This window comes from Macaca fascicularis, chromosome 7 (assembly GCF_037993035.2).
Source record: "Macaca fascicularis isolate 582-1 chromosome 7, T2T-MFA8v1.1".
In the NCBI taxonomy this organism is placed as follows: domain Eukaryota; kingdom Metazoa; phylum Chordata; class Mammalia; order Primates; family Cercopithecidae; genus Macaca; species Macaca fascicularis.
The window spans coordinates 8,733,859-8,760,563 of record NC_088381.1 but is presented as its reverse complement, the minus strand read 5'-3'; the positions used below and the strand labels follow the sequence as shown (position 1 = coordinate 8,760,563).

The window sequence follows — 26,705 nt, the reverse complement described above, 5'->3', positions numbered from 1 at the left end:
GTGCAGTGGCATGATCTCAGCTCACTGTAGCATTGACCTCCCAGGCTGAGGCGATTCTCCTGCCTCAGCCTCCCGAGCAGCTGGGATCACAGGTGTGCACTACCACACCTGGCTAATTGTTAACTTTTTTTTGGAGATGGGGTCTTGCTATGTTGCCCAGTCTGGCAACATGGGATCCTCCAACTCCTGGCTTTGAGGGATCCTCCCACTTCGGCCTCCCAAAGCCCTGAAAATTACAGACATGAGCCACCATGCCCAGCCTATATTGTTGCATATTTCTTCCATTGTGTTTTGTGGTCGCTGGAGGTCTGTTTCTTCTTGGATTCCCTGCACAGTGTTCCACAGCTGCTCCACATAATCTGCCCAAGACTTCTGCTGCATTCAGTTGAACACACAGGAGGAAACTTCACTCCCCAGCCGACCACACAAAGATCCGTTCTCATCCCCAGGGCAGCTGCTCTCGCCACTCCACCCGCGACCTGGATGGCTCCAGTTGCTGTGAGCGCGACCACCCGCCGCGTGATTAAGAGCGCTCCGGCCGGGCAGTCTCCCGTGGGAGTGGGGGCGTGGGTGAGTGCGACGGAAATCCCTCCTTCCGGCGCCCGCGCTTGACCCTGGCCTCAGAAGGTGAGCTCCAAGTAGGAAGATGAGCGGGATTGCGGGAAGCGGGAGAGCCCGGCGGACAGCGAAGCGCTCGTCTTCACCATTGGCTGCGCCCGCGGAGCAGCCTCGTTGCGATTGGCCGTACGCGGGGGGCGGGGGGGGGGGGCGCGGGAGTGTCGCCTCGGCCCGCCGCTAGGGCAGTTAGAGGCGCGGGGATCCGGGCTGAGCCGGCGGCTGCTGGGAGGCTGTGTCCGGGCGCCGGCGGGGCCACGCGGCCCGGCTCTGCTTGTCCGGTCCTGGTCTGGGGCACCCGGGCGGCCGGCGGCGGAGGCGGTGCGGGCGCGGGGCTGGCTGGCGGCCGAGCCTGGGAGGCAGGGGTGGGCGCGGCGGCCGCACCGGCGCCTGCGCGGATAGCCCGCGGGGCAGTCTCCGGCCTCTCTCCATCTCTTAAGTGCTGGTGGCTGTGGGTTTTTCTGCAGGCGATCGTTTTGAGTAATTTGTTTTACGCACGCGCCGTGCTGTGGGGTAAATGCTGCTTTCATGTGTCCGTTGAAACGGTGGGTTTCCTGTCGTGTGTGTGTACCTTTTGCATTTGAGGGCAGATGACATTGTGACTTGGTCTCCTGTGACCGTCCATTCTCAAGGTCTCGCCGGCGTGGTGCGGAAACCCGGCCCACCCTGCTTACCTTGGAAGGAGGCTTTCCCTTCCCCACCTCCCTTTCCCCTCCATCTCTTCCCTGTTTCCCTCTCTGCCCTCACTCCTGTCCCCCAGCTCTTCTCTGCCCTCTTGCTGTTCGCTCTCGCTCTCTTTTTTCTGCATTAAACATTTCGGGAGTGTCTTTGTAAATTATTAAAAAGCGTTAGGTATTAAACATGTGTGTTTACTTGCAGGCCTGAGAACCGGGAGGACGCTGGAGAAAAGCTGCCCTCTGAATCTTTGTTTGGCTGCCCAGGCTCGCCTTGACTCCAAATGGTTGAAAACAGATGCACAGGTGGGGTTTGCCATGTCTTTTTCTTGGGGTGTTTCTGCTTCCATGTTTAAATTTCTCGTGTAAGGCTGTTTTTTTTTAGGGCATGTAGGGGAAGTTAGTTGTATCTTCCTATGTTAGAGGAGCAGGTTTATTTCCTCCTATAACTTAAAATGTAGCAGTCTTGGCCGGGGGCGGGGGCTGACACCTGTAATCCCAGCACTTTGGGAGGCCGAGGCGGGTGGATCACGAGGTGAGGAAATGGAGACCATCCTGGCTAACACGGTGAAACCCCGTCTCTACTAAAAATACAAAAAAATTAGCTGGGTGTGGTGGCAGGCGCCTGTAGTCCCAGCTACTCGGGAGGCGGAGGCAGGAGAATGACGTGAACATGGGAGGCGGCGGAGCTTGCAGTGAGCCGAGATCTCAGCACTGCACTCCAGCCTGGGCGACAGAGCGAGACTCCGTCTAAAAAAAAAAAAGGTAGCAGTCTTTATGGCTGTTTTTGTAGATTGTGCACAGCTGCCTTTTAATTAGTTTCTTGCGAGTGCACTACACTTGAGATCTATTAATAGGCAAAATTTTTTACCTATTTATTATTACTGGCTAAGAAATCTGCCACACTCCTCACCATATCATGATGACTGTTATTTGTTACTGATAGTATTTGAGCTGTTTAGTTAACTGTGGAGGGGAAAATTGGAGAAGTCAGTTGCAGTAATTATGGCCGATAGAAACTCACTCATTTTATGAGGTCTTGTGTTTGTGTTTCTGGAGAGACAAGAGTGAGTTCAGTTGAGCTGTTTGTTTTGTATTTGTAACCAATACAAGGACTAAGGACAGTTGTGTTGAAACTGAGGTCATGATGTTAGGATCTTGAGGGCTGAAGGTTCCAAATCAATGGTGTGTATATAGAATTCTATCTGACTTGAAATTTCCCCTTTCTGGACCTCCGGATGCTGAGGCTGACAGTGTCCATGTGACAGTGCCTTCCCTGACAGGAATCAGCAACCTTTTCTTTTTTTTTTTTGCACGTGTCAGTAATTCATTATATTTTTAAAACTTTTCACCTCTTCCTCCTAGTCCTCAAATACTGATTTGTTAATGAATTAAAACGTTTCCCAAAGTGTTTTCTGTGAAAGAATAGTTGCAAAAGATACTCAAAGAAAAGTTAAGTACATGGAAAACTCCAAAGTGTATGTTTTATTCATTACATTTGATGAATTTTTTTGTTGTACTTTTTCCTCTCGAGAGGGCGTCTTGCTCTGTCGCTCAGGCTGGAGTGCAGTGGCTTGATCCTGGCTCACTGCAACCTCTGCCTCTTGGGTTCAAGCAGTTCTCTGCCTCAGCCTCCTGAGTAGCTGGGATTACAGGCACCCTCCGCCTCACCCAGCTAATTTTTTTTTTTTTTTTTTTTTTTTTGAGGTGGAGTCTCGCTCTGTCGCCCAGGCTGGAGTGCAGTGTCACCATCTCAGCTCACTGCAAGCTCCGCCTCCGGGGTTCACGCCATTCTCCTGCCTCAGCCTCCCAAGTAGCTGGCACTATAGGTGCCTGCAACCACACCCGGCTAATTTTTTGTATTTTTAGTAGAGACGGGGTCTCACCATGTTAGCCAGGATGGTCTCAATCTCCTGACCTCGTGATCCACCTGTCTTGGCCTCCCAAAGTGCTGGGATTATAGGCGTGAGCCACTGCGCCCAGCCCTAATTTTTGTATTTTTAGTAGAGACGGACTTTCACCATATTGGCCAGGCTAGTCTTGAACTCCTGACCTCATGATCCACCCACCTCGGCCTCCCAAAGTGCTGGGATTACAAACGTGAGCTTCCACGCCCAGCCCATGTTTGATGATTTTTTTTGTCCTTTGTTCTTGTAAAAATCATGGTTAGAAAGCAGAGCATAATTGTTCTTTACATAGATCCCAACTGATTAGGGTTTTTAGGGAGTTTTTTTTGGCATTCAGTAAATGTTTTTATTTTTAGTGTGGAATGTTGTGTGTTTTTTATTATTAGAAAATATTTGTAGATTTGTACATATCAAATTCCATTCTTTTTTTTTTTGTTTGAGAAAGAATCTCACTGTGTTGCCCAGGCTGGAATGCAGTGGTGCCATCTCGGCTCACTGCAACCTCCGCCTTCCGAGTTCAGGGGATTCTGCCTCAACCTCCCAAGTAGCTGGGATTACAAGTGTCTGCCACCACACCTGGCTAATTTTTTTTTTTTTTTTTTTTTTGAGATGGAGTCTCGCTCTGTCGCCCAGGCTGAAGTGCAGTGGTGTGATCTCGGCTCACTGCAACTTCTGCCTCCCGGGTTCAAGCAATTCTCCTGCCTCAGCCTCCCGAGTAGCTGGCATGACAGGTACCCGCCACCACTAACCTCCACCTCCCAGGTTCAAGCGATTCTCTGCCTCAGCCTCCTGAGTAGCTGAGATTACAGGCGCATGCCAGCACTCCTGGATAATTTTTGACTTTTTAGTAAAAACAGGGTGTCACCATGTTGGTCAGGCTGGTCTTGAACTCCTGACCTCGTGATCCACCCACCTCGGCCTCCCAACGTGCTGGGATTACAGGCGTGAGCCACATTTTTAGTAGAGACGAGGTATCACCATGTTGGTCAGGCTGGTCTCGAACTCCTGACCTCAAGTGATCCTCTCACCTCGGCCTCCCAGAGTGCTAGGATTACAGATTTGAAGTACTGCACCCAGCCTAATTTTGTATTTTTAGTAGAGACGGGGTTTTGCCATGTTGGCCAGGCTGCTCTAGAACTCCTAGGTTCAAGTGATCCTCCTGCATTGACCTCTCAAAGTGCTAGGATTACAGGCGTGACCACCACACCTGGCCAGTGGGAGGTCTTCCTTCCCTTCTCTCCAGCATTCTATAAGCAATGTTTTTGGGCAATGTGCGTTCAATTTTCTCTATATATACTTTGAACCCTACAGTAGTGAAAGGAAGAGTAGACAAATATTGAAGCTGATGTAGTGTGGTGTTTGAGCTGCTGGTGCATGCTTGTTTTCATGGCCTTCAATGACTTCATCCTGCTTTTGCTGTTGTAAAGTGTTGTAATTTATGCTCCTGAGAATAACACTTGAGGTGTACTTGGGGTTCTTGTCTGCTTCGTGGTGACTGTCGAAGCTTTTCATCTTGAAGAAGGGAGATGACCAGTGTTCCAGTGTACTGAGTTTAAAGAATTTTGCATTTTTTTATTTGTAAAGTTTATAGCCAGATGTAGGATAGGGGTGACATGCTTTCTCTAAAGGGCCAAATAGTAAATATTTTAAGCCCTCAATGGACCATATGGTCTCTGTCATAGCCATGGGCCCTTGCAGCTGTAGTGCCAAAGCAGCCACAGATATACTATGTCTGTGGGCAGGGGAAGTTCATTCTGTAAACTTTATTTATGGACACCAAAAGATGAAGTTCACAGAATGTTTGCAAGTCACAAAATACTGTTTTTCTTTTGATTATTTTTGAATCATTAAAACATAAAATACGGTAGCCGGGCGTGGTAGGTCACACCTATAATCCCAGCACTTTGGGAGGCCGAGGCAGGCGGATCACCTGAGGTCAGAAGTTCGAGACCAGCCTGGCCAACATGGTGAAATCCTATCTCTACTAAAAACAAAAAATTAGCCAGGCATGGTGGTGCATGCCTGTAATCTCAGCTACTCGGAGGCTGAGGCATGAGAATCACTTGAACCTGGGAGAATCACTTGAACCTGGGAGAATCACTTGAACCTGGGAGGAGGAGGTTGTGGTGAGCCAAGACTGTGTCTCAAAAGAACAAAAGTAAAATACTTTCTTTCAGACCATACATGAAGAGGCTGTGGGCTGGGTTTGGCCCCTGAGCTGTGGTTAGTGACCACACACACACACACACACACACACTGTGGTTAGTGACCACACACACACACATACACACACACACACACACACACAGGGCAGTCTGGCATTTAGAGCCAGCACCTGTGTTCTCAGCTGAGCTGTGTTCCTGGCTGGGTTCTACTCTCTATTCCGGGCCCTGAGGTGTCTACCTTGGTAAACTGGAGACAGCAAAGCCTGCCTGCTTCCAGGTTGGTTGTGAAGATTGAAAAGGGTCATGTTTTCTTGTCAGGCCAGATGCTTTCTATAGGACATGTTAGGTTAGTTTCACTTTTTTTTTCTTTTTTTTTTTTTTTTGAGATGAAGTCTTGTTCTGTTGCACAGGCTGGAGTGCATGGAGTATAGTGGCGAGATTCCAGCTCACTGTAACCTCCGCCTCCCGGGTTCAAGCAATTCTCCTGCCTCAGCCTCCTGAGTTGCTGGGATTTACAGGTGGCTGCCACCACGCCCGGCCAATTTTTATATTCTTAGCAGAGATGGGGTTTCACCATGTTGGCCAGGCTGATCTCGAACTTCTGACCTCAAGTGATCCGTCCACCTCGGCCTCCCAAAGTGCTGGGATTACAGGTGTGAGCCACCGCACCTGGCCCATTTTCACTTTTCATTAGCTGCTTTTTTCCCCCGTTTATTTCCTACCTTTCTGTGAAGGATTTCTGAATTAAATGTATTTCATGTCTTAACCTTCTGAATTGTTTGTTCTCTCGTTTTCCATGTTGCTGAGGAAAATAACAGGCTACGCGAGACATATTAAATTTGTATGTAGTTGCTCAGATCAGGAGAAATGCTCACCTGGTGCAGAATGGGGCTCTGCTCTTGCTTCACCCAGGATGCGTTTCCTAGTTCCTTACTAGGGTGGGGACACACCATACTCCAGCCCTCCGGACCCCGCTCCCCGCTCTGGCATGATTCCACCAGACTATCTTCCAGCTGTCCTCCCGGGACCTAGATGTTTTTTTTTTTTTTTTTCTTTCTTTGAGATGAAATCTCACTCAACGGTCCAGGCTGCAGTGCAGTGTCACAATCTCAGCTCACTGCAACCTCCACCTCCCAGGTTCAAGTGATTCTTCTACCTCAGCCTCCCAAGTAGCTGGGATTACAGGTGCCTGCCACCACGCCCAGCTAATTTTTGGAAGACAGGGTTTCACGAAACATTTAGATCTTGAACTCCTGACCTCAAGTGATCCGCCCGCCTCGGCCTACCAAAGTGCTGGGATTACAGGCGTGAGCCACCCCGCCCAGCCCCTGACCTAAATATTTTCTCTGACCCTTTCCAAAGCCTGATTTGCATCGATTAGTTATATGTGTGTGATAGGTTTTTCTAAAGTTTTTTTAGAAGTTACCTTTTTACTTTAGTATAAAAGTGCTTTGAATATGCTGAATGTTAAATACATGTTTGTTGAATTTCTTTGAAACTTTAATATTAACGAGAACCATTAACTTTTTTTTTTTTTGAGATGCACTCTCGCCTTGTCGCCTAGGCTGGAGTGCAGTGGCATGATCTCAGCTCACTGCAACCTCCGCCTTCCAGGTTCAAGCAATTCTCCTTCCTCAGCCTCCCGAGTAGCTGGTATTACAGGCGTGAGCCACCACGCCTGGCTAACTTTTGTATTTTTAGTAGAGACGGGGTTTCACCATGTTGGCCAGGCTGGTCTCGAACTCCTGACCTTGTGATCCGCCTTCCTTGGCCTTGCAAAGTGCCGGGTTTACAGATGTGAGCCACTGCACCTAGCCAACTTTTTTTTAATTAAAAAAGTTATATAAAATTTATTTTATTGTGGTATCTCGTTCAGTAAATTTTGACCTCTGTAGATTCATGTAACCCCCGCCATCATCAGGATGGAGAAGTTTCATCACCCCAAAACCTCCCTTGTGCTGCTCCTTTTTATCACACGTTCCCTGGCCTCGTCCCCTGGCAACCACTGATCTGTTCTCCATCAGGATAGGGTATTCTTTTTGACAATGTCATGTAAGTGGAACTGTATTTTAAGTAATGTTTTGAAACCACCTTCATTTACTTCTAGTTATATGTTTGAGATTTCTCTGCTGTTCTGTGTATTAACAGTTCTTTTTATTGCTGAATAGTGTTTCATCATTTGGATGTACCACGTTGTGTTTATCCATTCTGCTATTGTAGGACCTTGTGGTTGTCGCCATTTTTCTTTCGCGATTGTATTCCTGCTATGAGCGTTTCTCTACAGATGTCGTGTGAATGTAGTTTCCATTTCCCTAGGATAGAAACCTAGTGGTGGGAAAGTTGGGTCGTGTGCTGAACTGTTTTCCAGAGTGGCTGATTTAGTTTGCATTCCCACCGGCAATCTGTCATGTTTCTGTTGCTCTGTGTCTTAGTTAGCTCTTGGTGTTATCGGTGATTTTTAGTTGAGCCATTCTAATAAGTCTAGTGAGATCTCATTGTGGTTTAAATTTGCATTTCCATAATGGCTAACGATGCTGAGTATCATGTTCTTCTTTGCCACTCTTGTATCCTCTGTGAAGTTTCTGTTCAGATCTTTTGCACGAAAAAGCTGTATCATGGAACCAGTAAAATAACCAAGGAGAGGTTGATTAAAGTTCTGTTTATAACCCCAGAAGATTCCTGCCCTAGGGATATGGGATGGCTGAACATAGGATGCCGACACTGGACAGATGAAATAGCAGTTTATTAGTCACGCGTGCTCACAGCCCTGGAGGTGGGGGACGCCGCATGCCACACGGGGGCTGCACTTGGGAACAGAGTGAGCCACCAGGGGCTGTGGGAGGCACATTTTATAGTAAGAAGAGGGTGAGATGACCTTGCTTCCATGGACAGATGTGATTGGCTTGTTTGAATACCTCTGGGGTGGCAGGGATGAGCAGGTTGGGGTCGGTTCTCTGTGATAAGGAGGGTTGTTTGGCTTTGGAACCTTATCCGTGGGAGCAGAGCTCGGGGGAGACCTTGTGGTTAGGCTATTTGAGGCCTTCTTGATTTTTCCGACGTCAAGGCAGCATGTAATATTTAGCCTTAATTTCAGGCCACACAATACCTTCTTCTATATCTACTTTCTGTGGCACTTTCAAAAGGTTTTTGTCCTTAGTGTTTAGCAGCTGATTACGATGTGCATAGTCATGGCTTCCTTTGGATTTATGATGTGTGGGCTTTGCACAGATTCTTCCATCTGCCTCGGTTTATGTCGTTTGCTGAACTTAGGAAGTTTTCAGCCATTAGTTCTTTGGATATTTTTTTCAGCATTGTACCTTTTCTCTCCTGTTATTAACCAGTGGGGTCTGTGCTAATTCTGGGTAGTTAGTTTCAGAATTGAATTGCACTGTGGGACACATAGCTGGGTGTCCCAGAGAACTGGAGAATTGCCTGGTGCAAAAGTCCATCCATTTGGTGTCAGAAGTGTTGCAAACAGAGGAACTGTTTCCTTAGAGATTTTTAGATACTCATTATTTGTAATCTGGATGGGATATCATGTCTTCCACCGATTTGGATACATTTTTGTAATTATGTTGTTTAGACGGTTAGTAACAGCCTTGTGTGATGGAACGTGTTTACACGTCAAGATTAAGGTTACTTCTCTCTCCTCTTGGCTTACTATGTAAGGAGTTTCATGACAGTTGTTTTGACGGAAACTTCACATTGTCAGTGGCCTAAAGTCATTGTTCTCAGCTTTTCCTTTGTGTCCCAGTGCTCTTGAGTTATGCTCTCACTGATAGCGCCCCTGCATAGCAGTGCCTCTCAGTTGGCAGTGGAGTAGGGCCTCGTAAGGAGTTAAAAGATTTTTGATTTATGCTCCTATTCTACACCCTCCCTTTCCCCATGGATACACAAGCATTGGGCCACACTGGATAAAGCAATTGGTGTGAAATTGAAGTAGGTGAATATCAAAGACTAATTTTGTCAGTTGTGAAATCTACTAGGAAGTTAATGAAATATCATTTTGGAAGACATGCTTTAAGTAATTTGATATATTGGTTTCTTTTTTTTTTTTGAGACAGAGTCTCGCTCTGTCACCCAGGCTGGAGTGCAGTGGCACAATCTCAGCTCATTGCAAGCTCCACCTCCCAGGTTCACACCATTGTCCTGCCTCAGCCTCCTGAGTGCCTGGGACTGCAGGCTCCCTCCACCACGCCCGGCTAATTTTTTGTATTTTTAGTAGAGACGGGGTTTCACCGTGTTAGCCAGGATGGTCTCGATCTCCTGACCTCGTGATCCACCCGCCTCAGCTGCCCAAAGTGCTGGGATTACAGGCACGAGCCACCGCTCCCGGCCGATATATTGGTTTCTTTATGAAAATTGTACTGGATCTGTAACAGATATGATTGATGTATTTTATTTTATTTTATTTTATTTTATTTTATTTTATTTTATTTTTTTTTTGAGACGGAGTCTCACTCTGTCCCCCTTGCTGGAGTGCAGTGGCCGGATCTCAGCTCACTGCAAGCTCCGCCTCCCAGGTTCAGGCCATTCTCCTGCCTCAGCCTCCCGAGTAGCTGGGACTACAGGCGCCCACCACCTCGCCCGGCTAGTTTTTTTGTATTTTTTAGTAGAGACGGGGTTTCACTGTGTTAGCCAGGATGGTCTCGATCTCCTGACCTCGTGATCCACCCGTCTCGGCCTCCCAAAGTGCTGGGATTACAGGCTTGAGCCACCGCGCCCGGCCTGTATTTTATTTTTAAGTTGTCAAACATTCAGTTAATGATGTGTGTTGTAACTTTTCGGGGAGGGACATTTGCAGAGACTGACTAATGGTATGACATTGTGAAAAGCGGTTACAGATTAAACATTTTTTATTTTTGCAGATGATAGTGCGGAACAAAGTGGAACAAAGAAAGAAGATCTGGATGACAAAGAGGAAAATGATGAAGAAGAAATTCCTGCACCTGTGCACAGCGCAGTCAGTTCTGCACAGCGGGTTATGGGGCAAGCAACCAGAGAATCTGGTGCGTTTTCACACTTAGGAAAGCTTAATCTGACGCTCCTTATCTAAATAACTTGGATGGATTATTAGTATTTTTGGTAACAATTTTTTTGTGTTGTTTTTTTTTGAGGCGGAGTCTAACTCTGTCGCCCAGGCTGGAGTGCAGTGGCACAATGTCGGCTCACTGCAAGCTCCACCTCCCGGGTTCAAGGGATTCTCCTCCCTCAGCCTCCCGAGTAGCTGGGACTGCAGGCGCCCGCCACCACGCCCGGCTAATTTTTTTGTATTTTTAGTAGAGACGGGGTTTCACCGTGTTAGCCACGATGGTCTCGATCTCCTGACCTCGTGATCTGCCTGCCTAGGCCTCCCGAAGTGCTGAGATTACAGGCGTGAGCCATTGCGCCCCGCCTGGTAACAATTTTTTAAAATGTAATTTAAAAAAATTAAATATTGTGGTAAAATATACATACCATAAAACTTACCGTTTTAAACATTTTTATGTGTACAGTTCATCGGCATGAAGTATATTCACATTGTTCCCCAGCCATCACCACCATCCATCTCTAGAACTTTTGCATTTTCTCGGACTGAAACTCTGTATCCATGAAACACTAACTCCTTGCTGCCCCCAAGCAAACGCCGTTCTACTTTTGTCTCAGAATTTGATTACTCAAGGTGTCTCCTGTAAGGGGAATCATCCACTATTTGTCCTGTTGTGACTGGGTTCTTGAACTTCTTAGGTCTTTGGGGTTCATCCGCATGTGTCAAAATTTTCTTCCTTTTAAAGGCTCAATAGTAGTCCTTTATATATGTAAGCCACATGTTATCCCTTCATCATTGGCCACTCAGGTTGCTTTCATCTCTTGACTGTTGTGAGTAATGCTGCTATGAACATTGGTTTACAAGTGTCTTCTTGAGTCTCTGCTTTTAATTCTTTGTGTCTATACCTAGGAGTGGAATGGATCAATAATGTGTAGGCCTTTTGTTATTATTTTTTTTTTTTTTTGGAGAATGAGTCTCGCTTTGTCGCCCAGGCTGGAGTGCGGTGGTGCAATCTTGGCTCACTGCAAGCTCCACCTCCTGGGTTCATGCAATTCTCCTGCCTCAGCCTCCCAGTAGCTGGGACTACAGGTGCCCACCACCACTCCCGGCTAATTTTTTGTATGTTTAGTAGAGATGGAGCTTCACTGTGTTAGCCAGGATAGTCTCGATCTCCTGACCTTGTGAGCCACCACGCCTGGCCCAGTATACATCTTTAACTTGTGACTGTCCACTTTCTATTTTTTTTTTTTTTTTTTGAGACAGAGTCTCGCTCTGTCACCCAGGCTGGAGTGCAGTGGCACGATCTCGGCTCATTGCAAGCTCCACCTCCCAGGTTCATGCCATTCTCCTGCCTCAGCCTCCCGAGTAGCTGGGACTACAGGCGCCCGCCACCACACCCTGCTAATGTTTTTGTATTTTTGTAGGGACGGGGTTTCACCGTGCCAGCCAGGATGGTCTCGATCTCCTGACCTCACAATCTGCCCACCTCGACTACCCAAAGTGCCAGGACCACAGACGTGAGCCATAGTGCCCGGCCCACTGTCCACTTTCAAATGGTATTACACTGCCTGAGCCGCGGAGCAGTGCTCTGACCACAGCTTCCTGCTTCTGACCTGTTCTTGGTTGGTTGTGTTGCTGTATCATATGTCCAAGTGAAACATGGTATAAACCCCACAATATGCTGTTTCTGTTTTTGCTTTAAATAGGCATTTACATTTTTTCTCCTCAAATTCGAAAAGAGAAAAAAAAAGTCTGGTTTTTTTGAGACAGACTTTTGCTCTTGTTGCCCAGGCTAGAGAGCAATGGCATGATCTTGGCTCACTGCAACTTCCGCCTCCTGGGTTCAAGCGATTCTCCTGGCTCAACTGGGATTACAGGCATGTGCCACCACACCTGTCCAGTTTTGTATTTTTTGCGTAGAGACAGGGTTTCATCACGTTGGTTGGGCTGGTCTCGAACTCCTGACCTCAGATGGTCCACCCACCTCAGCCTCCCAAATAGCCACCGCGACTGGCCAAAAGTGTTTTCTGTTCACCTACATGTTTACCATTTTGGGCCCATAAGGTTTTGTTTCTATCCCAGCTGCCTTCTGGTATCATTTTCCTTCAGTTTGGAGATGCCCCTTTACCATTTCTAGATCTGCTGGCCGAGAAGCTTTTTAGTCTGTCACGGTATCAATTTTGGCTTTATCTCTGACTCCACACAAATAACTTCGTCTCACCTTGGGCCTGTGATGTATAAAATAGGAATAAGTGGCCGGGCACGGTGGCTCACGCCTGTAATCCCAGCACTTTGGGAGGCCAAGGCAGGCAGATCATGAGGTCAGGAGACCGAGACCATCCTCGCTAAGGGGGTGAAATCCCGTCTCTACTAATAATACAAAAAAAATTAGCCAAAAAAATCAGCTGGGCGTGGTGGCAGGGGTCTGTACTCCCAGCTACTCCGGAAGCTGAGGCAGGAGAATGGCGTGAACCTGGGAGGCGGAGCTTGCGGTGAGCAGAAATCGCACCTCTGCACTCCAGTCTGGTGGCAGAGCGAGACTCAGTCTTAAAAAAAAAAAAAAAAAAAAAAAAAAAAGGCCGGGCGCGGTGGCTCAAGCCTGTAATCCCAGCACTTTGGGAGGCCGAGACGGGCGGATCACGAGGTCAGGAGATCGAGACCATCCTGGCTAACACGGTGAAACCCCATCTCTACTAAAATATACAAAAAAAAAAAAAAAAAAACTAGCCGGGCGCGGTGGCGGGCGCCTGTAGTCCCAACTACTCAGGAGGCTGAGGCAGGAGAATGGCGGGAACCCGGGAAGCGGAGCTTGCAGTGAGCTGAGATCCGGCCACTGCACTCCAGCCTGGGCGGCAGAGCGAGACTCCGTCTCAAAAAAAAAAAAAAAAAAAAAAAGGAATATAATGTAAATAATTAAAATTATATAATATATATAAAATAAGTGAAAGTCCTTACTCAGAGAGTTGCTGTGCAGATGACATGAAATAATACACTTGAAGCTCCTAAGTCAGTGCCTGGCACATACTATTTGATGTGATTTTAAAAATCTGTTGTTTTGCCTTTCTCCTTCTTTCCCCTCACCTAGGCATCAAAGTACCTACAGTTATGGGCGGGTAACTAGACCAAAAATATACCTTTCTTGCTCAGATTAAAGCCCAGCTTATTGACTCAGGGTGACTTTAATGAAGAGGGTTTTCTTTGGAAGCTCTGCTTGTTCACAGGTTCAGAGCTTTGGCAGAACCAGCTACCTACCTGGCAGCCTTGAAGGAGCTTGGATTAAAAGCATATTCTTGAGTCACATCATCTTTAATCAAACTGCAAGTGGAATTTGTATCTTTTATAATAGCTCCTATTACTTTCATTCCTTTTTTTCTTTTTTGCTCTTCCATCTCAACCTAAAAAGAAAAACACATTAATTTGAGCCATAGGAATTTAGAACTTGTTGTTTCTTTTGCTTAGATACGTTTGACTAAAGCTTCCTTTTTCACAGGTTCATTTTTTCCAACATTTTATGATGAAAAAAAATACAGAAAAGTTGGAGTTTTGCAGTGTGCACCCACATATTCACCACCTAAGACTGTGCCGCTGGCATTATCCCACGTGCTTTATCACAGCTCTCTCCACCTTTTCCTGCCTCTATTCGTCCATCAGTCCCTCACATTTTTTTTGCAATGTTTCCAAGAAGACCTCTGGACACTTGCTTCTCACCACTGCAGCGTGCAGGCCCTCAGCAGGAGTTCAGAAGTGCACATTTCACAGTGAACTTTCTGGGAGTGTTGACAGATGACAGCTTTCCTTTTTGTCTAACGAAAAGGGCTTGCTGGCCATTGGGTGTTGTAATCTCTTAGGACAGTAAACTTAGTGACTATCTACATCATTCTTAATGATTCTCTCTGCTGTGTAAAGTAGGTCTAGGAGGACCTTTCTGACATTGTTAGCGTAGGTTTTAGCTTAAGGTTTTGTAAATGCTGTTTATCAAGGTGATGAAGTTACCATTTGTTGCTATTTTCTGAGGATTTTTATCATGCATGAGTATTGAGTTTTGTCATTTGCTTTTTCTAAATCAATTGATATGTAATCATGCAATTTTTGTTCTTTAGCCTATTAATAGGGTGGGTTACATTAATTTTTGACTGTTGAACCAACTTCATTCCTGGAATGAAACTACTTGGTGATGATGTGTAATTCTTTTTATATATTGTTTAATTCTACTTGCTAATAATTCACTGAATTTTTTTTTTTTTTTTTTTTTTTTTTTTTTTGAGATGGAGTCTCACTGTGTCGCCCAGGCTGGAGTACAGTGACCCAATCTCGGCTCACTGCAAGCTCCGCCTCCCGGGTTCACGACATTCTCCTGCCTCAGCCTCCCAAGTAGCTGGGACTACAGGCGCCCGCCACCACGCCCAGCTAATTTTTTGTATTTTTAGTAGAGACAGGGTTTCACGTGTTAGCCAGGATAGTCTCGATCTCTTGACCTCGTCATCCGCCCGCCTCAGCCTTCCAAAGTGCTGGGATTACGGGCGTGAGCCACTGTGCCCAGCCAATTCAGTGAATATTTTTGTGTGTATATATATAAAGTCTATTGTTCTGTAGTTCGTACTGTCTTTAGGTTCGATATCATGCTAATAATAGCTTCTTAAAATGAATTGGGAGGTTGTTCCTCTTCTGGTTTCGAGAAGAGATTGTTTTGAGTCTGAATTGATTCTTTTTTCATGTTTGATGGAATTATCCAGTGAATTCATTTGGGTCTGGTAATTTCTTTTTTTCAGGATTCTTAGAATTATGAACTCAGTTTTCTTGATAGTCATAGGGCTTTTCAAATGATCTACTTTATATTTGGTGAGTTGTGGTAATTTGTATTATTTGAGGAATAAGTCCATTTTGCCCAAGTTGTCAAATTTGTGTGTGTAGAGTTGTTCGTAGTAACTCCTAATTATCTTTTTTGATATCTTTAGAGCCTGTGTCATCACTAATGTTGGTAATTTATGTCTGTTCTTTCTTTTTTTTTTTTTTTTTTGGTCAGTCTTGCTTAGAGAGGTGTGTCAGTTTTATTGATCTTTTCAGAGAACCAGCTTTTTGCTTTACCGTTTATTGTTTTTCTGTTTTCACTTTGTTTCTGCTCTTACCTTCATTATTTCTTCCTTTCTGCTTACTTTTGGGTTTATTTTGCTATTTTTTTTCTCTTTTAGGTTGTCAAGCCGGGCACTTATATTATTGATTTGTTTCCAAGTTTCTAATGTACCATTTATTTAGTGCTGTAAATTTCTCTCTCATCACCCACTGCGGCTCTTTCCCGTACATTTTGATGTATAGTACTTGCATTTTCTCTCAGTTCAGAATCTATTTTAAAATTTCCCTTGAGACGTCCTCTTGGATCCATGGGTTATTTAGAAGTTTAGTTTCTGAGAGTTAGGCAATTTTCCTGTAATTCTCGTTGACTTCTAATTTGTTTCCATTGTTGGAGGGAACATATGCTTGTGATTTTAATTTCAAAAAATTTGTTAGGTTTGTTTTATGCCTCAGAATATATTCTGACTTAGTATTCGTTTTGTGGATCCTTGAAAAGATTAAATATTCTGCTGTTATTGGCTGGAGAGTTCTATGAAATTTGATTGGATCTAGTTGATTGATGGTGATGTTGAGTTCTATATCCTGGTGGCTTTTCTGTCTCCTAATTTTATCAGCTGTAGAGAGAGATTTCGAGGTCTCCAACTCTAAAAGTATAGATGTCTTTTTCTCCTTTCAGTGCTGTTCATTGTTTTTTGTTTGTTTGGTGTATGCACGTTTCAAATTGCTGCGTCTTAATGGTGGATTGACCAGGTTCTCATTTTGTAACGTTGCCGTCTCTTCCTGGTAAATATATATATATATATATATATATATATAGGGACGGAGTTTCGAAGTTTCGCTCCTTTAGCCCAGGCAGGAGTGAAGTGGTGCAATCTCAGCTCACTGCAGCCTCCAACCCCATCGAGTTCAAGTGATTCTCCTGCTTTTTCTGAGTAGCTGGGATTATAGGCACCCACCATCACACCCAGCTAATTTTTGTATTTTTAGTAGAGATGAGGTTTTGCCACGTTGGCCAGGCTGGTCTCAAACTCCTGAGCTCAGGTGATCCACCCAGCTTGGCCTCCCAAAGTGCTAGGATTACAGGCATGAGCCACTGTGACTGGCCCTCCTGGTAATTATCTGTGGTCTGAAGTTTACTTTATTTGATGTTAATGTAGCCTACTTCTGCTGTCCTTTCAGTAATGTTTGCATGATCTTTCTTTTTCTATACTTCTATTTTCAGTTTGCCTGTTTGAAGTCACTTTGTTATGGACAACATGTAGTTGGATGATATTCTCTCGTCTACTCTCCCAGTGTCTGTCTTTTAACTGATGTATTTAGACTGTTCGCATTTAACTTAATGTCATTATTGGTAAATTGAGGCTTAACACTGCCATTTTGTTTTGTATTTTCTATTTCTTCTGTTTTTCATTTTTTCAGTTTGGTTCTTCCTTGGTCTCTGTGGTTTACTTGAACATTTTTAGCATTCTATTTTGATTTATCAGTAGTGTTTCAGAATATATCTTTTTGTAGAGTTTTTTTAGTAGCTTTTCTAGGTAATATATTACATACAGATTGAGCATCTCTAAACCCAAAATGCAAAATCTGAAATGCCCCAAAATTGGAAACTTTTTGGCACCCCAGCATGACACCCCCAAGTAGAAAATTCCATTCATAAGTAGTTAGCATGAACTTTGTTGTGAGGAAAGAGAGAGACCCTCTCACGTTGTTTTATGTTGTTTTATACTCAGTACCTGTTTTAAGAAAAAACAATGAAGTAAAACCAAAGGCAGCAGCCCGGCGCCAGGCCCGGAACCAGGCCTGGGTCTGCCTGACCTAAACCCAGTCGTTAAAAATCACCTCATGACTTAGAAACCGACGTTCCTGACATTGTATAGAAGAACCTTGTGAAACTCATAGAAGAACATCGTGAAACTCCCGGCCCTGTTCTGTGTCACTCTGACCACCGGTGCATGCAGCCCCTGTCACATACCCTCTGCTTGCTCAAATTAGTCACGACCCTTTCATGTGAAATCTTCAGTGTTGTGAGCCCTTAAAAGGGACAGAAATTGTGCACTCGGGGAGCCTGGATTTTAAGGCAGCAGCTTGCCGATGCTCCCAGCTGAATAAAGCCCTTCCTTGGTCAACTTGGTGTCTGAGAGGTTTTGTCTGCGGCTCGTCCTGCTACAGTTTCATGCACAAAATTACTAAGAATACTATATAAAATTACCTTCAGGCTCTGTGTATAAGGTATATATAAAACATAAATGAATGTATTTAGACTTGGGTCCTATCCCCAAAATATCTCATTACTTATATGCAAATATTCCTAAATCTGATAAACATCTGAAATGTGGAACACTTGTGCTCCCAAGCGTTTTGTAAGGGACACTCCGCCTGTGTGTGTATGAACACTCATTAGATTGTACCTGGTGTTGTCATTTACCAGTTTCAGGGATATAGAAGCTACCTCCCTTGATGTTCCTTTATGTTCTCCTGTTTATAATATACTTGCCTTAAATATTTCATTTGCTTACATTTTTTTTTTTTTTTTTTTGAGACGGAGTCTCGCTCTGTCACCCAGGCTGGAGTGCAGTGGCCGGATCTCAGCTCACTGCAAGCTCCGCCTCCCGGGTTCACGCCATTCTCCTGCCTCAGCCTCCCGAGTAGCTGGGACTACAGGCGCCTGCCACCTCACCCGGCTAAGTTTTTGTATTTTTAGTAGAGACGGGGTTTCACTGTGTTAGCCAGGATGGTCTCGATCTCCTGACCTCGTGATCCGAGGAGAATATATTGGAGAAAATAGTCTATAGTAGCAATACTGTAATATACATATATTAGAAATATGGTGTAAAGTGTAAAATACAATTACTTGCTGTGTATGATTGAGGTGAGATTATGCATTTTTGTATTCTAGCCTTTTCTCTCTTGTACAGGGTGGTTTTTATGGTGTACCATTTGCATAACCTTTTACAACATGCGGAATGAAACTGTGACTTGTGAAATTAACACACTCAAGTAGTGAAAAGCTTAAAAAGACACAGGAGGGTGATGAGCACTCCCCTCAGAAGAGGGTGGCTCCCAACGGGGTGGGTCAGGCACACAGGGCTTCACCGCGGCCAGGAGCAGGCCCCGAGTGGAGGACGCCAGAGCTGGGGTGAGCCAGGCTACCCTGTGCGGCTCTGCTGCTCTTCTTCCAGCTCCTCTCCGGCCTGGTCTCCCATGTGGGGTGAGTTCTTTCCTTTCTTGCCTTCTGCACGCAGACAGCTGGCCTGCTGGAGGCTGGTTCTTACCACCCTCGCTTTAGAGCTAAGAAGCCTAGTAGGTTGGTTTCCCACCTCTGTTTTCAGCGAGCTCTCGGTGCCGTGATTCCGGGTCTGGGTTCTCAGCTTTTCAGGCAGTTTGATTTGTGATCCTCTGACGAGACCCAGGAAGCTGTGATACAAAATGAGACGGACGAGGGAGGATGCTTAGAGATTTGGCCATCAGTCATTTGTGCAGGGTTGAGCGCCGACATTGTGCGTCTCTCTGTGATGATTAGGAGCTGCCGTCCTGAGTGCAGAGTGGTGCTTGGTTTGAAGTCTTATAGATAATGTAGGAGTAAACAACTACTCAAGATCAAATTGTTTAGTCCTGTAGCTGGTCTTTTCAGTATAAAAAGTTTTGAATAGGAATCATTTGTGTGTAAGGAAAAACATGAACTCTGGTTGTGGGTGCTATGCATTCTTGTTAAGGTTTTTAAATTTAAAGAAAATCTAAAATTCAACAGGAAGGACGGTGCAGAGGAAAAGTGAGGCCACTCCTCACTCTTCTTGCCAGAGGTCAGCACGGTGCCTTCCTGCAGCCGGCAGGGGGCCTCGGGCGTTCACGGACGTCCCCGGCTGAGTCCAGTCCTGAGCCTGCTGGTGAAGGCGTCGCCACAGAGTTCTAACGCTGGAGGCCCTGAACTTAGGCTTGGAGTTGATTTCAAAACTTCAGCTGTAATATTGATGCCATAAGATCTTTTCTTTGCAGTCTTGGGATAGGATTTTAAAATATTTCATTGATGAGAGATAACAATTAGTGTAGGCATTTTGCCTCCAGATTCTCAGGTGGTTTCAGAAATTGTTTCTCTGATTCTGTAGGAGAATGTTGATACTGTTACAGTCTTACATGACATTGAAACTAGAAAACATAGCTAGATACTCTTCTACTCATGTTTTGGATAATGAGATAAATTATTTTATGCTTTACACACTTGGAGTATGTCATCTACTGTAATATAGTATCTGAATGAATACTTCAAATACATTTTTGTAAGCTAGTTGTACACTTTAAAGCCTCTGAATAAATTTGAGTAGCAAGTCTCAGAAACTTGATTCTAAATATTAAAAATACATCCTTCCTTGGGAGGGAGCGTGTAGGAAACGTGCAGTGTGATTGTAAGCATGCTGTCTGTCTGGAGGTCGCTTTGTTCCTGCATCCTCTGCTTTCATTTCAGGGATGTTCACGGAACGCCAGGCACCAAAGGACCAGAAGCGTCCCCCTGCAGGACCAGCACTTGGCCCTGGTCATCCTGCTGGAGCTGGCTGTGCAGAGAGGCACGCTGAGGTGAGGGCTGGCGCAGACTGGGAACGCTTTGGGGAAGTGTGTCTGTATCCACATACCTGTAGCACTGTGTGCATTTCACTGAATGGTTTGTGACTGCAGCAGATGTGTGGTGCTCTGTAACCAGAGAACCACGTCCCAGAGCTCGCTCTCTCTTTACCTTTTCTTCACCTCCTTTTTTATGCTCGTTTTTCTAGTCTGGGAACTGTTCTTTTTTTTTCTTTCAGTTTTCCTCATTTAATTGTTTTTATTCCATAAATTTAAGATCCTAGAGCTTTCATGTAAATGTGCTCTTTGGGCTTCTTAACTGGTCTTTCCTATCAGCAGAAGGCGATATTGTGTGCTAAAATCTCAGTGTCAATTCAGTGATTTAATTACCACAGCTTTACTTTCATTTCCTTCCAGATCCCAAGTATTTGTTCACTTCTATCTAGCTGTTTGCTTTTATTTTTGATTAACCATGAAAAAAAAAAGTTAATGTGTTTTTACTAGGAATGAATATCTTTTCTCCTTAGCCAAATGTTGTCTACCATCCTGTTGTTGGTTCAGCTGTGGGACAGCGGGGCACAGGAGACTGACAATGAGCGTTCCCACCCAGGGCACCAACGCCCCGCTTTTGCCCTTGCTGCAAAGGTTCCAGAGCATCATTTGCAGGAAGGATACACCCCACTCCGAGGGCGACATGCACGTGAGTGTGTATGATGGAACTTTGTGTTTAGGTGGCACTGGATTCTAGTTATTTTTTAAGCAAGACCAGCGTGCGTGTCCACAGCAGTGTTTTTTTTGGTGGAAACAGCAGCGAGTCACATGAGACAGGTGTGGGAGGTCACTTGTTTGTGGAGAAGACTTGAATCAGTGAACACCGACTTCCTTGTCAGCACAGAACCAAGCTTGAAACACGCACGTTTAAATCAGTACCGGAAAAGAACAACGAAAACAGTGGCCTGCTTTGTTGGCCCTTCCTGTGTACTGGGCTCTGTGCAGGGCATGTCACCTGAGCTGTCACTCTGTTGAGTACCAGTTCCCCACTTAACAGGTGTGGATGCCGCGCTCGGGGAGGAGCAGGTGTGCGGGGCCCTGGGCCTAAACCTCCAGGACTGCTGGTCCTTGCAGGTCAAGTACAGGTTGGATTTTGCCAGTCTTTTTGGGAAAGTCTTAGGCATTCCAGTATCGTGCTTTGGTTTAATTTTTCTATTATTTGGCAGTCTTGAATAATCATCGGGCTCTTCTGCCTATAGAAGAATTAGAATTATGATTTAATTTGCAAATGAAAATAGGTGTTTTCCAGAGTGGGCAAGGTTTAGATTAAAGTAAAGGTTTTGGTTTTGGATTTCAAGGCCAGCTTGAGATGCTGCGCTGGGTTCCCCCAGAGGTGGTTCTGCCTTTCTCCAGGGGTCCTAGGCCTGCGGGGTGGTTTGGTTGTGTTGGTAATCTGTGTGGACTCAACTTACTGTGGTATCATAAGTGTATACATGCACCGTCAATGTTGTGGACGTGTATATAGCAAATTTAGACATTTGTGCAGTCAGTTTATATGCTGCATAAATATATAGATGTGTAGTATAACTGTATCATCGACATGGTCATTTGATGGGCCACATGAGTAAATACCAAAATATAAAGAGTGGTTTTTTATTTTCTTAAGGGCTAATTGTATTACTTTAATTTTTGCCACCATTTCTGAATGTCTGTTTACTTTTCCTTTCTAGCTTTTGTCTGGCCCTCTGAGCCCCAGCGAGAGTTTCCTGAGGTACCTCACCCTTCCCCAAGACAGCGAGCTTGCCACTGATCTGCGACAGACCGTGGTTGTCGTCATGGGCCATTTAGACCGTCCGGCTACGCCCTGTTTGCCTCCGCTGTGTAGCGCTCCGACGTCTCATAAGGTGTGTGCAAGAACCACGTTCTCCGTGTGTTTTGTGGCTAGTACCGCCTCTAGGTTCTCATCCTGGGCCCGTGTGGAGACTTGGTTTTCTGGTGTTGATGGGGGAGCTGGCTTGTGGTTTTAAATGTGTTTGCAGTTGAAGGTGTTCCCCGTGTGGAGAGTGAGTGATGAGCAAGCTGAGGTGCAGAGGCCTAGGGACCCAACCTGGGGGCCCAGTTTCCAGGTTCAGGTAGCACAGCCCCAGAGAGCTTCCCCTTATCCGCAGCCCCAGGCCCTCCCACCTTCTGCAGGGGGTTCCACAGCCTTCTTTATACTCCGAAGGCGGGCTGTCTTAGTATGTAATGCTGGTTATGGTAGTGACAGTATAATTCTATATTCTATCTGTCATGTAATAGTAATGGTAATAGTAGTGATTTGCGTGTGTGGAGCACCTGTAGGGTGCAGGCCCGCTGAGGACCTCATGCATGCTGTTGTATCTCATTATGTCAATGAGAAAACTGGCTTTGGGAATGGTGGTGAACTTTGCCAGGGTATAACAGTAATCTTAGTTTTGAATCGATTTTTATAACATTTTATTTCTAATATGAAGAGTCTTTATTTTGTTTTACAGTCATTAAAAAAAAGGCCCCACGTGGTGGCTGATGCCTGTAATCCCAGCACTTTGGGAGGCCGAGGTGGGCGGATCACAAGGTCAGGAGATCGAGACCATCCTGGCGAACACGGTGAAACCCTGTCTCTACTAAAAATACAAAAAATTAGCCAGGCGTGGTGGCGGGCGCCTGTAGTCCCAGCTACTCGGGAGGCTGAGGCAGGAGAATGGTGTGAACCCGGGAGGCGGAGTTTGCACTGAGCCAAGATCCTGCCATTGCACTCCAACCTGGGTGACAGAGCCAGACTTTGTCTCAAAAAAAAAAAAAAAAAAAAAAAGGAATACAGTCACATGGTTCGAAAATCAAACCTAGGCAGAGACACACTGTTGCTTTCCCTGCCCACCCCTTCTACCCAGTTTCCCACCTGCTCCCTCTGACTTTCCAGTCTCCTCTGTAACCTCCTTGTTCTCTGGAATGAGTACCTAGTGGTAGCAGGTTGCATTACTTGTGGTGTGTTTTTTACTAATCATACGTACTGGAGTACTTTATCAGAGTGTCGCTCTTTGTTTTTATAAAGCAACTTAGTATTCAGTGTGCGGATGTGAGTTTTATGTATCTTTGTTTAGTGAGTCTCTTACTGGTGGACACTTGGGCTTATTGCCACAATGTTGCTATACAAATAGTGCTGAGGGCCTGGTGTGGTGACTCACGCCTGTAATCCCAGCACTTTGGGAGGCCGAGGTGGTGGGATCACCTGAGGTTGGGAGTTTTAGAACAGCCTGGCCAATTTGGAGAAACCCCATCTCTACTAAAAACTACAAAAATTAGCCGGGCATGGTGGCACATGCCTGTAATCCCAGCTACTCGGGAAGCTGAGGCAGGAGAATCACTTGAACCCGGGAGGCGGAGGTTGCAGTGAGCCGAGATGGCACCGCTGCACTCCAGCCTGGGCAATAAGAGTGAAACTCCTTCTCAAACAATAATAACAACAACAATAAAACAAACACAAATAGTGCTGCAGGGCCTGCCCTGGAACACGTGTGCTGCACATGTGCACGCGTGTGTGCCCGTGCCCATGTGCAGGTGGGGATGCACCCAGTGTGGCCTGGTTGTCACCAGGTTGCTCCTGCACGACTTGATTTCTCTCACCGCCAACACGGATGCTGGTCTCCCAGCCTCGTGTGTGGGCTTTTGGGATTTTGCCTCCTAAAGCACAAAATGGTGACCCTGATGTAGTTTGAGCATTTTAAAGTATATTAGTATTTAAGGGCTATTGATACTACTTTTTAATGGACTCTCTTAAAATGAAATGCGATGGAAATGGAAAACTAACCTGTTCAGTCGCCTCATCATACCTGTTAAATGAGGTGGTATGGTGTGGTACCAGCTATTTTGATGTTTTGAAGCAGCATATTTTCATTTGCTTTTTTTTTAGCTTATAATATCTCAGTGTTACTCCCAGTCTTTTTTTTTTCTTTTGCTATTGTAAAAAAAAAAAGTTTACTTTCTTATCTTACAGGGATCATTGCAAGAGGTCATAGGTTGGGGGTTAATAGGATGGAAATACTATGCCAATGTGATTGGTCCGATCCAGTGCGAAGGCCTGGCCAAGCTGGGAGTCACACAGATTGCCTGTGCAGAGAAGCGCTTCCTGATTCTGTCACACAATGGCTGGGTGCACACACAGGCCTACAATAGTGCCACACTGGTGAGTGTCTGGGCACTGTGCCTGCAGTGTTCCCTTGGCGGGCAGGGTCTGTACTGCAGATGCACAAGCTCTGGTCTTTCTTGAAGCCATTTGATTTGTGAAGATTGATAAGCTTCTGTTTATTGTATATTATGTTTAATGGTCTCAGCTGTAATATTGTCAAGATTTGGGTTGTGAAGGTTAGGAAGTCCTTACAGTGAAACTCATTGCTAATCATGAGATTCCCCTTTGTAAATTCATGTTCCATGTGTAAACTCATTTGACTTTGTGGCCAGGCAGGTGACAGATGAGGGAGTTGGGCCTCATGGGGATAATGGCACATTGGGACGTGGCATGTTTTTATTAAAGCAGGGTGTTCCTCCCTGTCGGCTGCACGTCTCTGTCGCAAGGAGTAGCCTGCCCTGCCCCCGCATCGGCTCTGGTCTTGCCACAGAGCACTTGGAGGCTGCCCGCTGTTCTGTTGGTGCTGGGTGGGAAGGGCTGGAGAGCCGGCCCCGTGGCCCGCAGAGACTTATGCCCCACTTCCGGTTAGAGCAGGGTTTGCTCAGAGATACATGATAAAGGAGAGCTGCGCTGATTTCATTTTCCTTGGACTGATGATGACTTTTCTTCCTATTTTTCTTTTTTTTAGGCCCCACCGCTGGTCCAAGGCCTTGCCTCCAGAAACATTGTAAAAATTGCTGCCCATTCTGATGGTCACCACTGCATAGCCTTGGCTGCCGCTGGAGAGGTATACTCCTGGGCTTAGGGGACGGCGGACGGCTGGGCCATGGGGACACTGTGTATGTATCGCTCATTCCTGCAGGGACACACTCCTCTTTTATGTTGCCATATCCTCGACAGGCTGGAGCGCAGGAGTGTGTGCAGGTGTTTTCCAGCTGCCCCGACGTGCAGCGCTGGGGTGGAGCGGGACACTGTGATATGCCCCCTCCTTGGTGACGGCTTCGGAACTCTCTGCCCATGTGTGGAAGGCAACGGGAATCGGCCTTTCTGCTCTTCTCCACCCCATGCAGCCTTGGCCGCCTTCTCTCTACTCAAACCGCATCCCCACTGTGGAGTTTGCCAGGACAAATCCCGCAGCACTGTTCCTTCCTTCACAAACAATTCCCCCTGTCTCCCATAGATAAGGTTCTCACCCTTTCCTTGAACCATTAGATTATTTTTACAGGAACAAAAGTCAGCAGTTTCTTCGTAATATCATCCTATTCGGTGGAATCTTTTATTGTGAAAGAACAGAAATAAAGTTGTTATAAATGCCAGGTTGTAAAAATTGGGAGGTCTGCCAGCCCCATGAGTGATGGGAACCGTCTTGTACTTTGCTGTTGTGCGTGGAACTCTGGCATTAGGTTTAAATGAGGGATGTATGTACACATCAACCCAGCAAGCCCATTTCATGCGGGCCGGAGCCCTGAGCAGGGAGCGGACAGTGCAGAATGTGCAATGAGCGTAGTCATGACTGCCCTTGTGTCCTTGAGAGGAGCCTGGAGGGCAGGGGCCATGCACACCACAGGGTGGAGTTGAGGGCATCATTGCCAATGGCATCTGCTGGGAAGATCCCAAACTGGGAGAAAAGCAGAGTGATGCGTATTGTGCAGTACATGTATGCCAAGCTCAGAACAGCCCAACCCTGACAGTGTTGTAAGGGATTCAGACAAATGTAAAACGAGTGAAAAAGAAAAGATCGATCTCCATGGAATTTATAGCTGTCATTGTCACACTGGATCCTAAGGGCTGGGATTGACATGGGGTACACGGGACTTGAAAGGCATTGAGGTACAGGACAGGGTGGTATGTCTGCTTATTTCCTTTAGGTATTTATTACTGACTTTGTATAAAATATTTCATAGTAAAACAATTCTCAGTGCAGAGTAAGTGCTAGGATGAGTAACTTATCCCTTCTTCTAGGACTTCAAGGAAGGAAGAGAGATCAGTGCAGATGGCAGAAGCTGGAGATAACCTTTTGGGGAAGTTGAAACTTAAGCTGAATAAGGGAGAGATTGTACTAGGGTAGAGTCATTGCACTGTCGCTGTGTGCGCCTGTGCCACTGTGTGTATTTTGCAGACTAGTAGGTCACAAAGTGAGTAAACCATGCCTTTGGAGAGGCCTGGCTTGTATAGATTCTCAAGAAAATGTCATCCATCATAGGAACGTATCCTGGATCCTAAGAATAGGATATTTTGTTAACTTTGCAATTTCTTCAACTAGTAAGACTTCTCTACCCTAATCCCTGTTGCCTCATACTTTTCATTTGTAAGATACAGACTGCAGAGTGCTGGCTTCATTCCAGCCACATTCATTTAACAAATACATATAAATGTCAGTCAGCTTTGAGGCTTACGTACAACCAGATGACTGAGTTTCAGGTGTAGAGTTGGATGGGTTTTGGCCAGTGCCCTCAGCTGGGGAGTCACCACCATCAAGACATGGGGCGTTCCCGTCGCTTCCAGGGCCCTGTTTGTACCCTTTGAGTTGATCCCCACTTCCTCCCTCCAGTTCCT

The 26,705-nt window shown here is 45.7% G+C and overlaps 1 protein-coding gene across 2 annotated transcripts; it reads left to right on the top strand.

Moving 5' to 3' along the window:
- The first annotated feature begins 806 nt into the window (after positions 1-806).
- LOC135971759 (E3 ubiquitin-protein ligase HERC2-like) lies at positions 807-25,476 on the top strand. 2 transcript variants are annotated; one of them, XM_065547684.1, is made up of 8 exons: positions 807-936; positions 1,495-1,595; positions 19,920-20,029; positions 20,625-20,714; positions 21,736-21,909; positions 24,018-24,206; positions 24,838-24,936; positions 25,050-25,476. In XM_065547684.1, the coding sequence occupies exons 2-8, from the start codon at positions 1,574-1,576 to the stop codon at positions 25,143-25,145; spliced, it is 780 nt and encodes a 259-aa protein (XP_065403756.1). In that variant the 5' UTR covers positions 807-936; positions 1,495-1,573; the 3' UTR covers positions 25,146-25,476. The 2 variants fall into 2 exon arrangements, with proteins under 2 accessions (XP_065403756.1, XP_065403757.1); XM_065547685.1 differs by lacking the exons at positions 807-936; positions 1,495-1,595 and having other exon boundaries at positions 19,992-20,029; positions 20,542-20,714.
- Positions 25,477-26,705: the final 1,229 nt, after the last annotated feature.

Coding starts and splice junctions, on each gene's coding strand:
- LOC135971759 (XM_065547684.1), top strand. CDS start 1,574: ATGGTTGAAAACAGATGCACAG. Junction 20,030..20,624: donor GTGCAGAGAGGCACGCTGAG/GTGAGGGCTGGC, acceptor GTTCCCACCCAG/GGCACCAACGCCCCGCTTTT. Junction 24,937..25,049: donor CCTTGGCTGCCGCTGGAGAG/GTATACTCCTGG, acceptor TATCCTCGACAG/GCTGGAGCGCAGGAGTGTGT.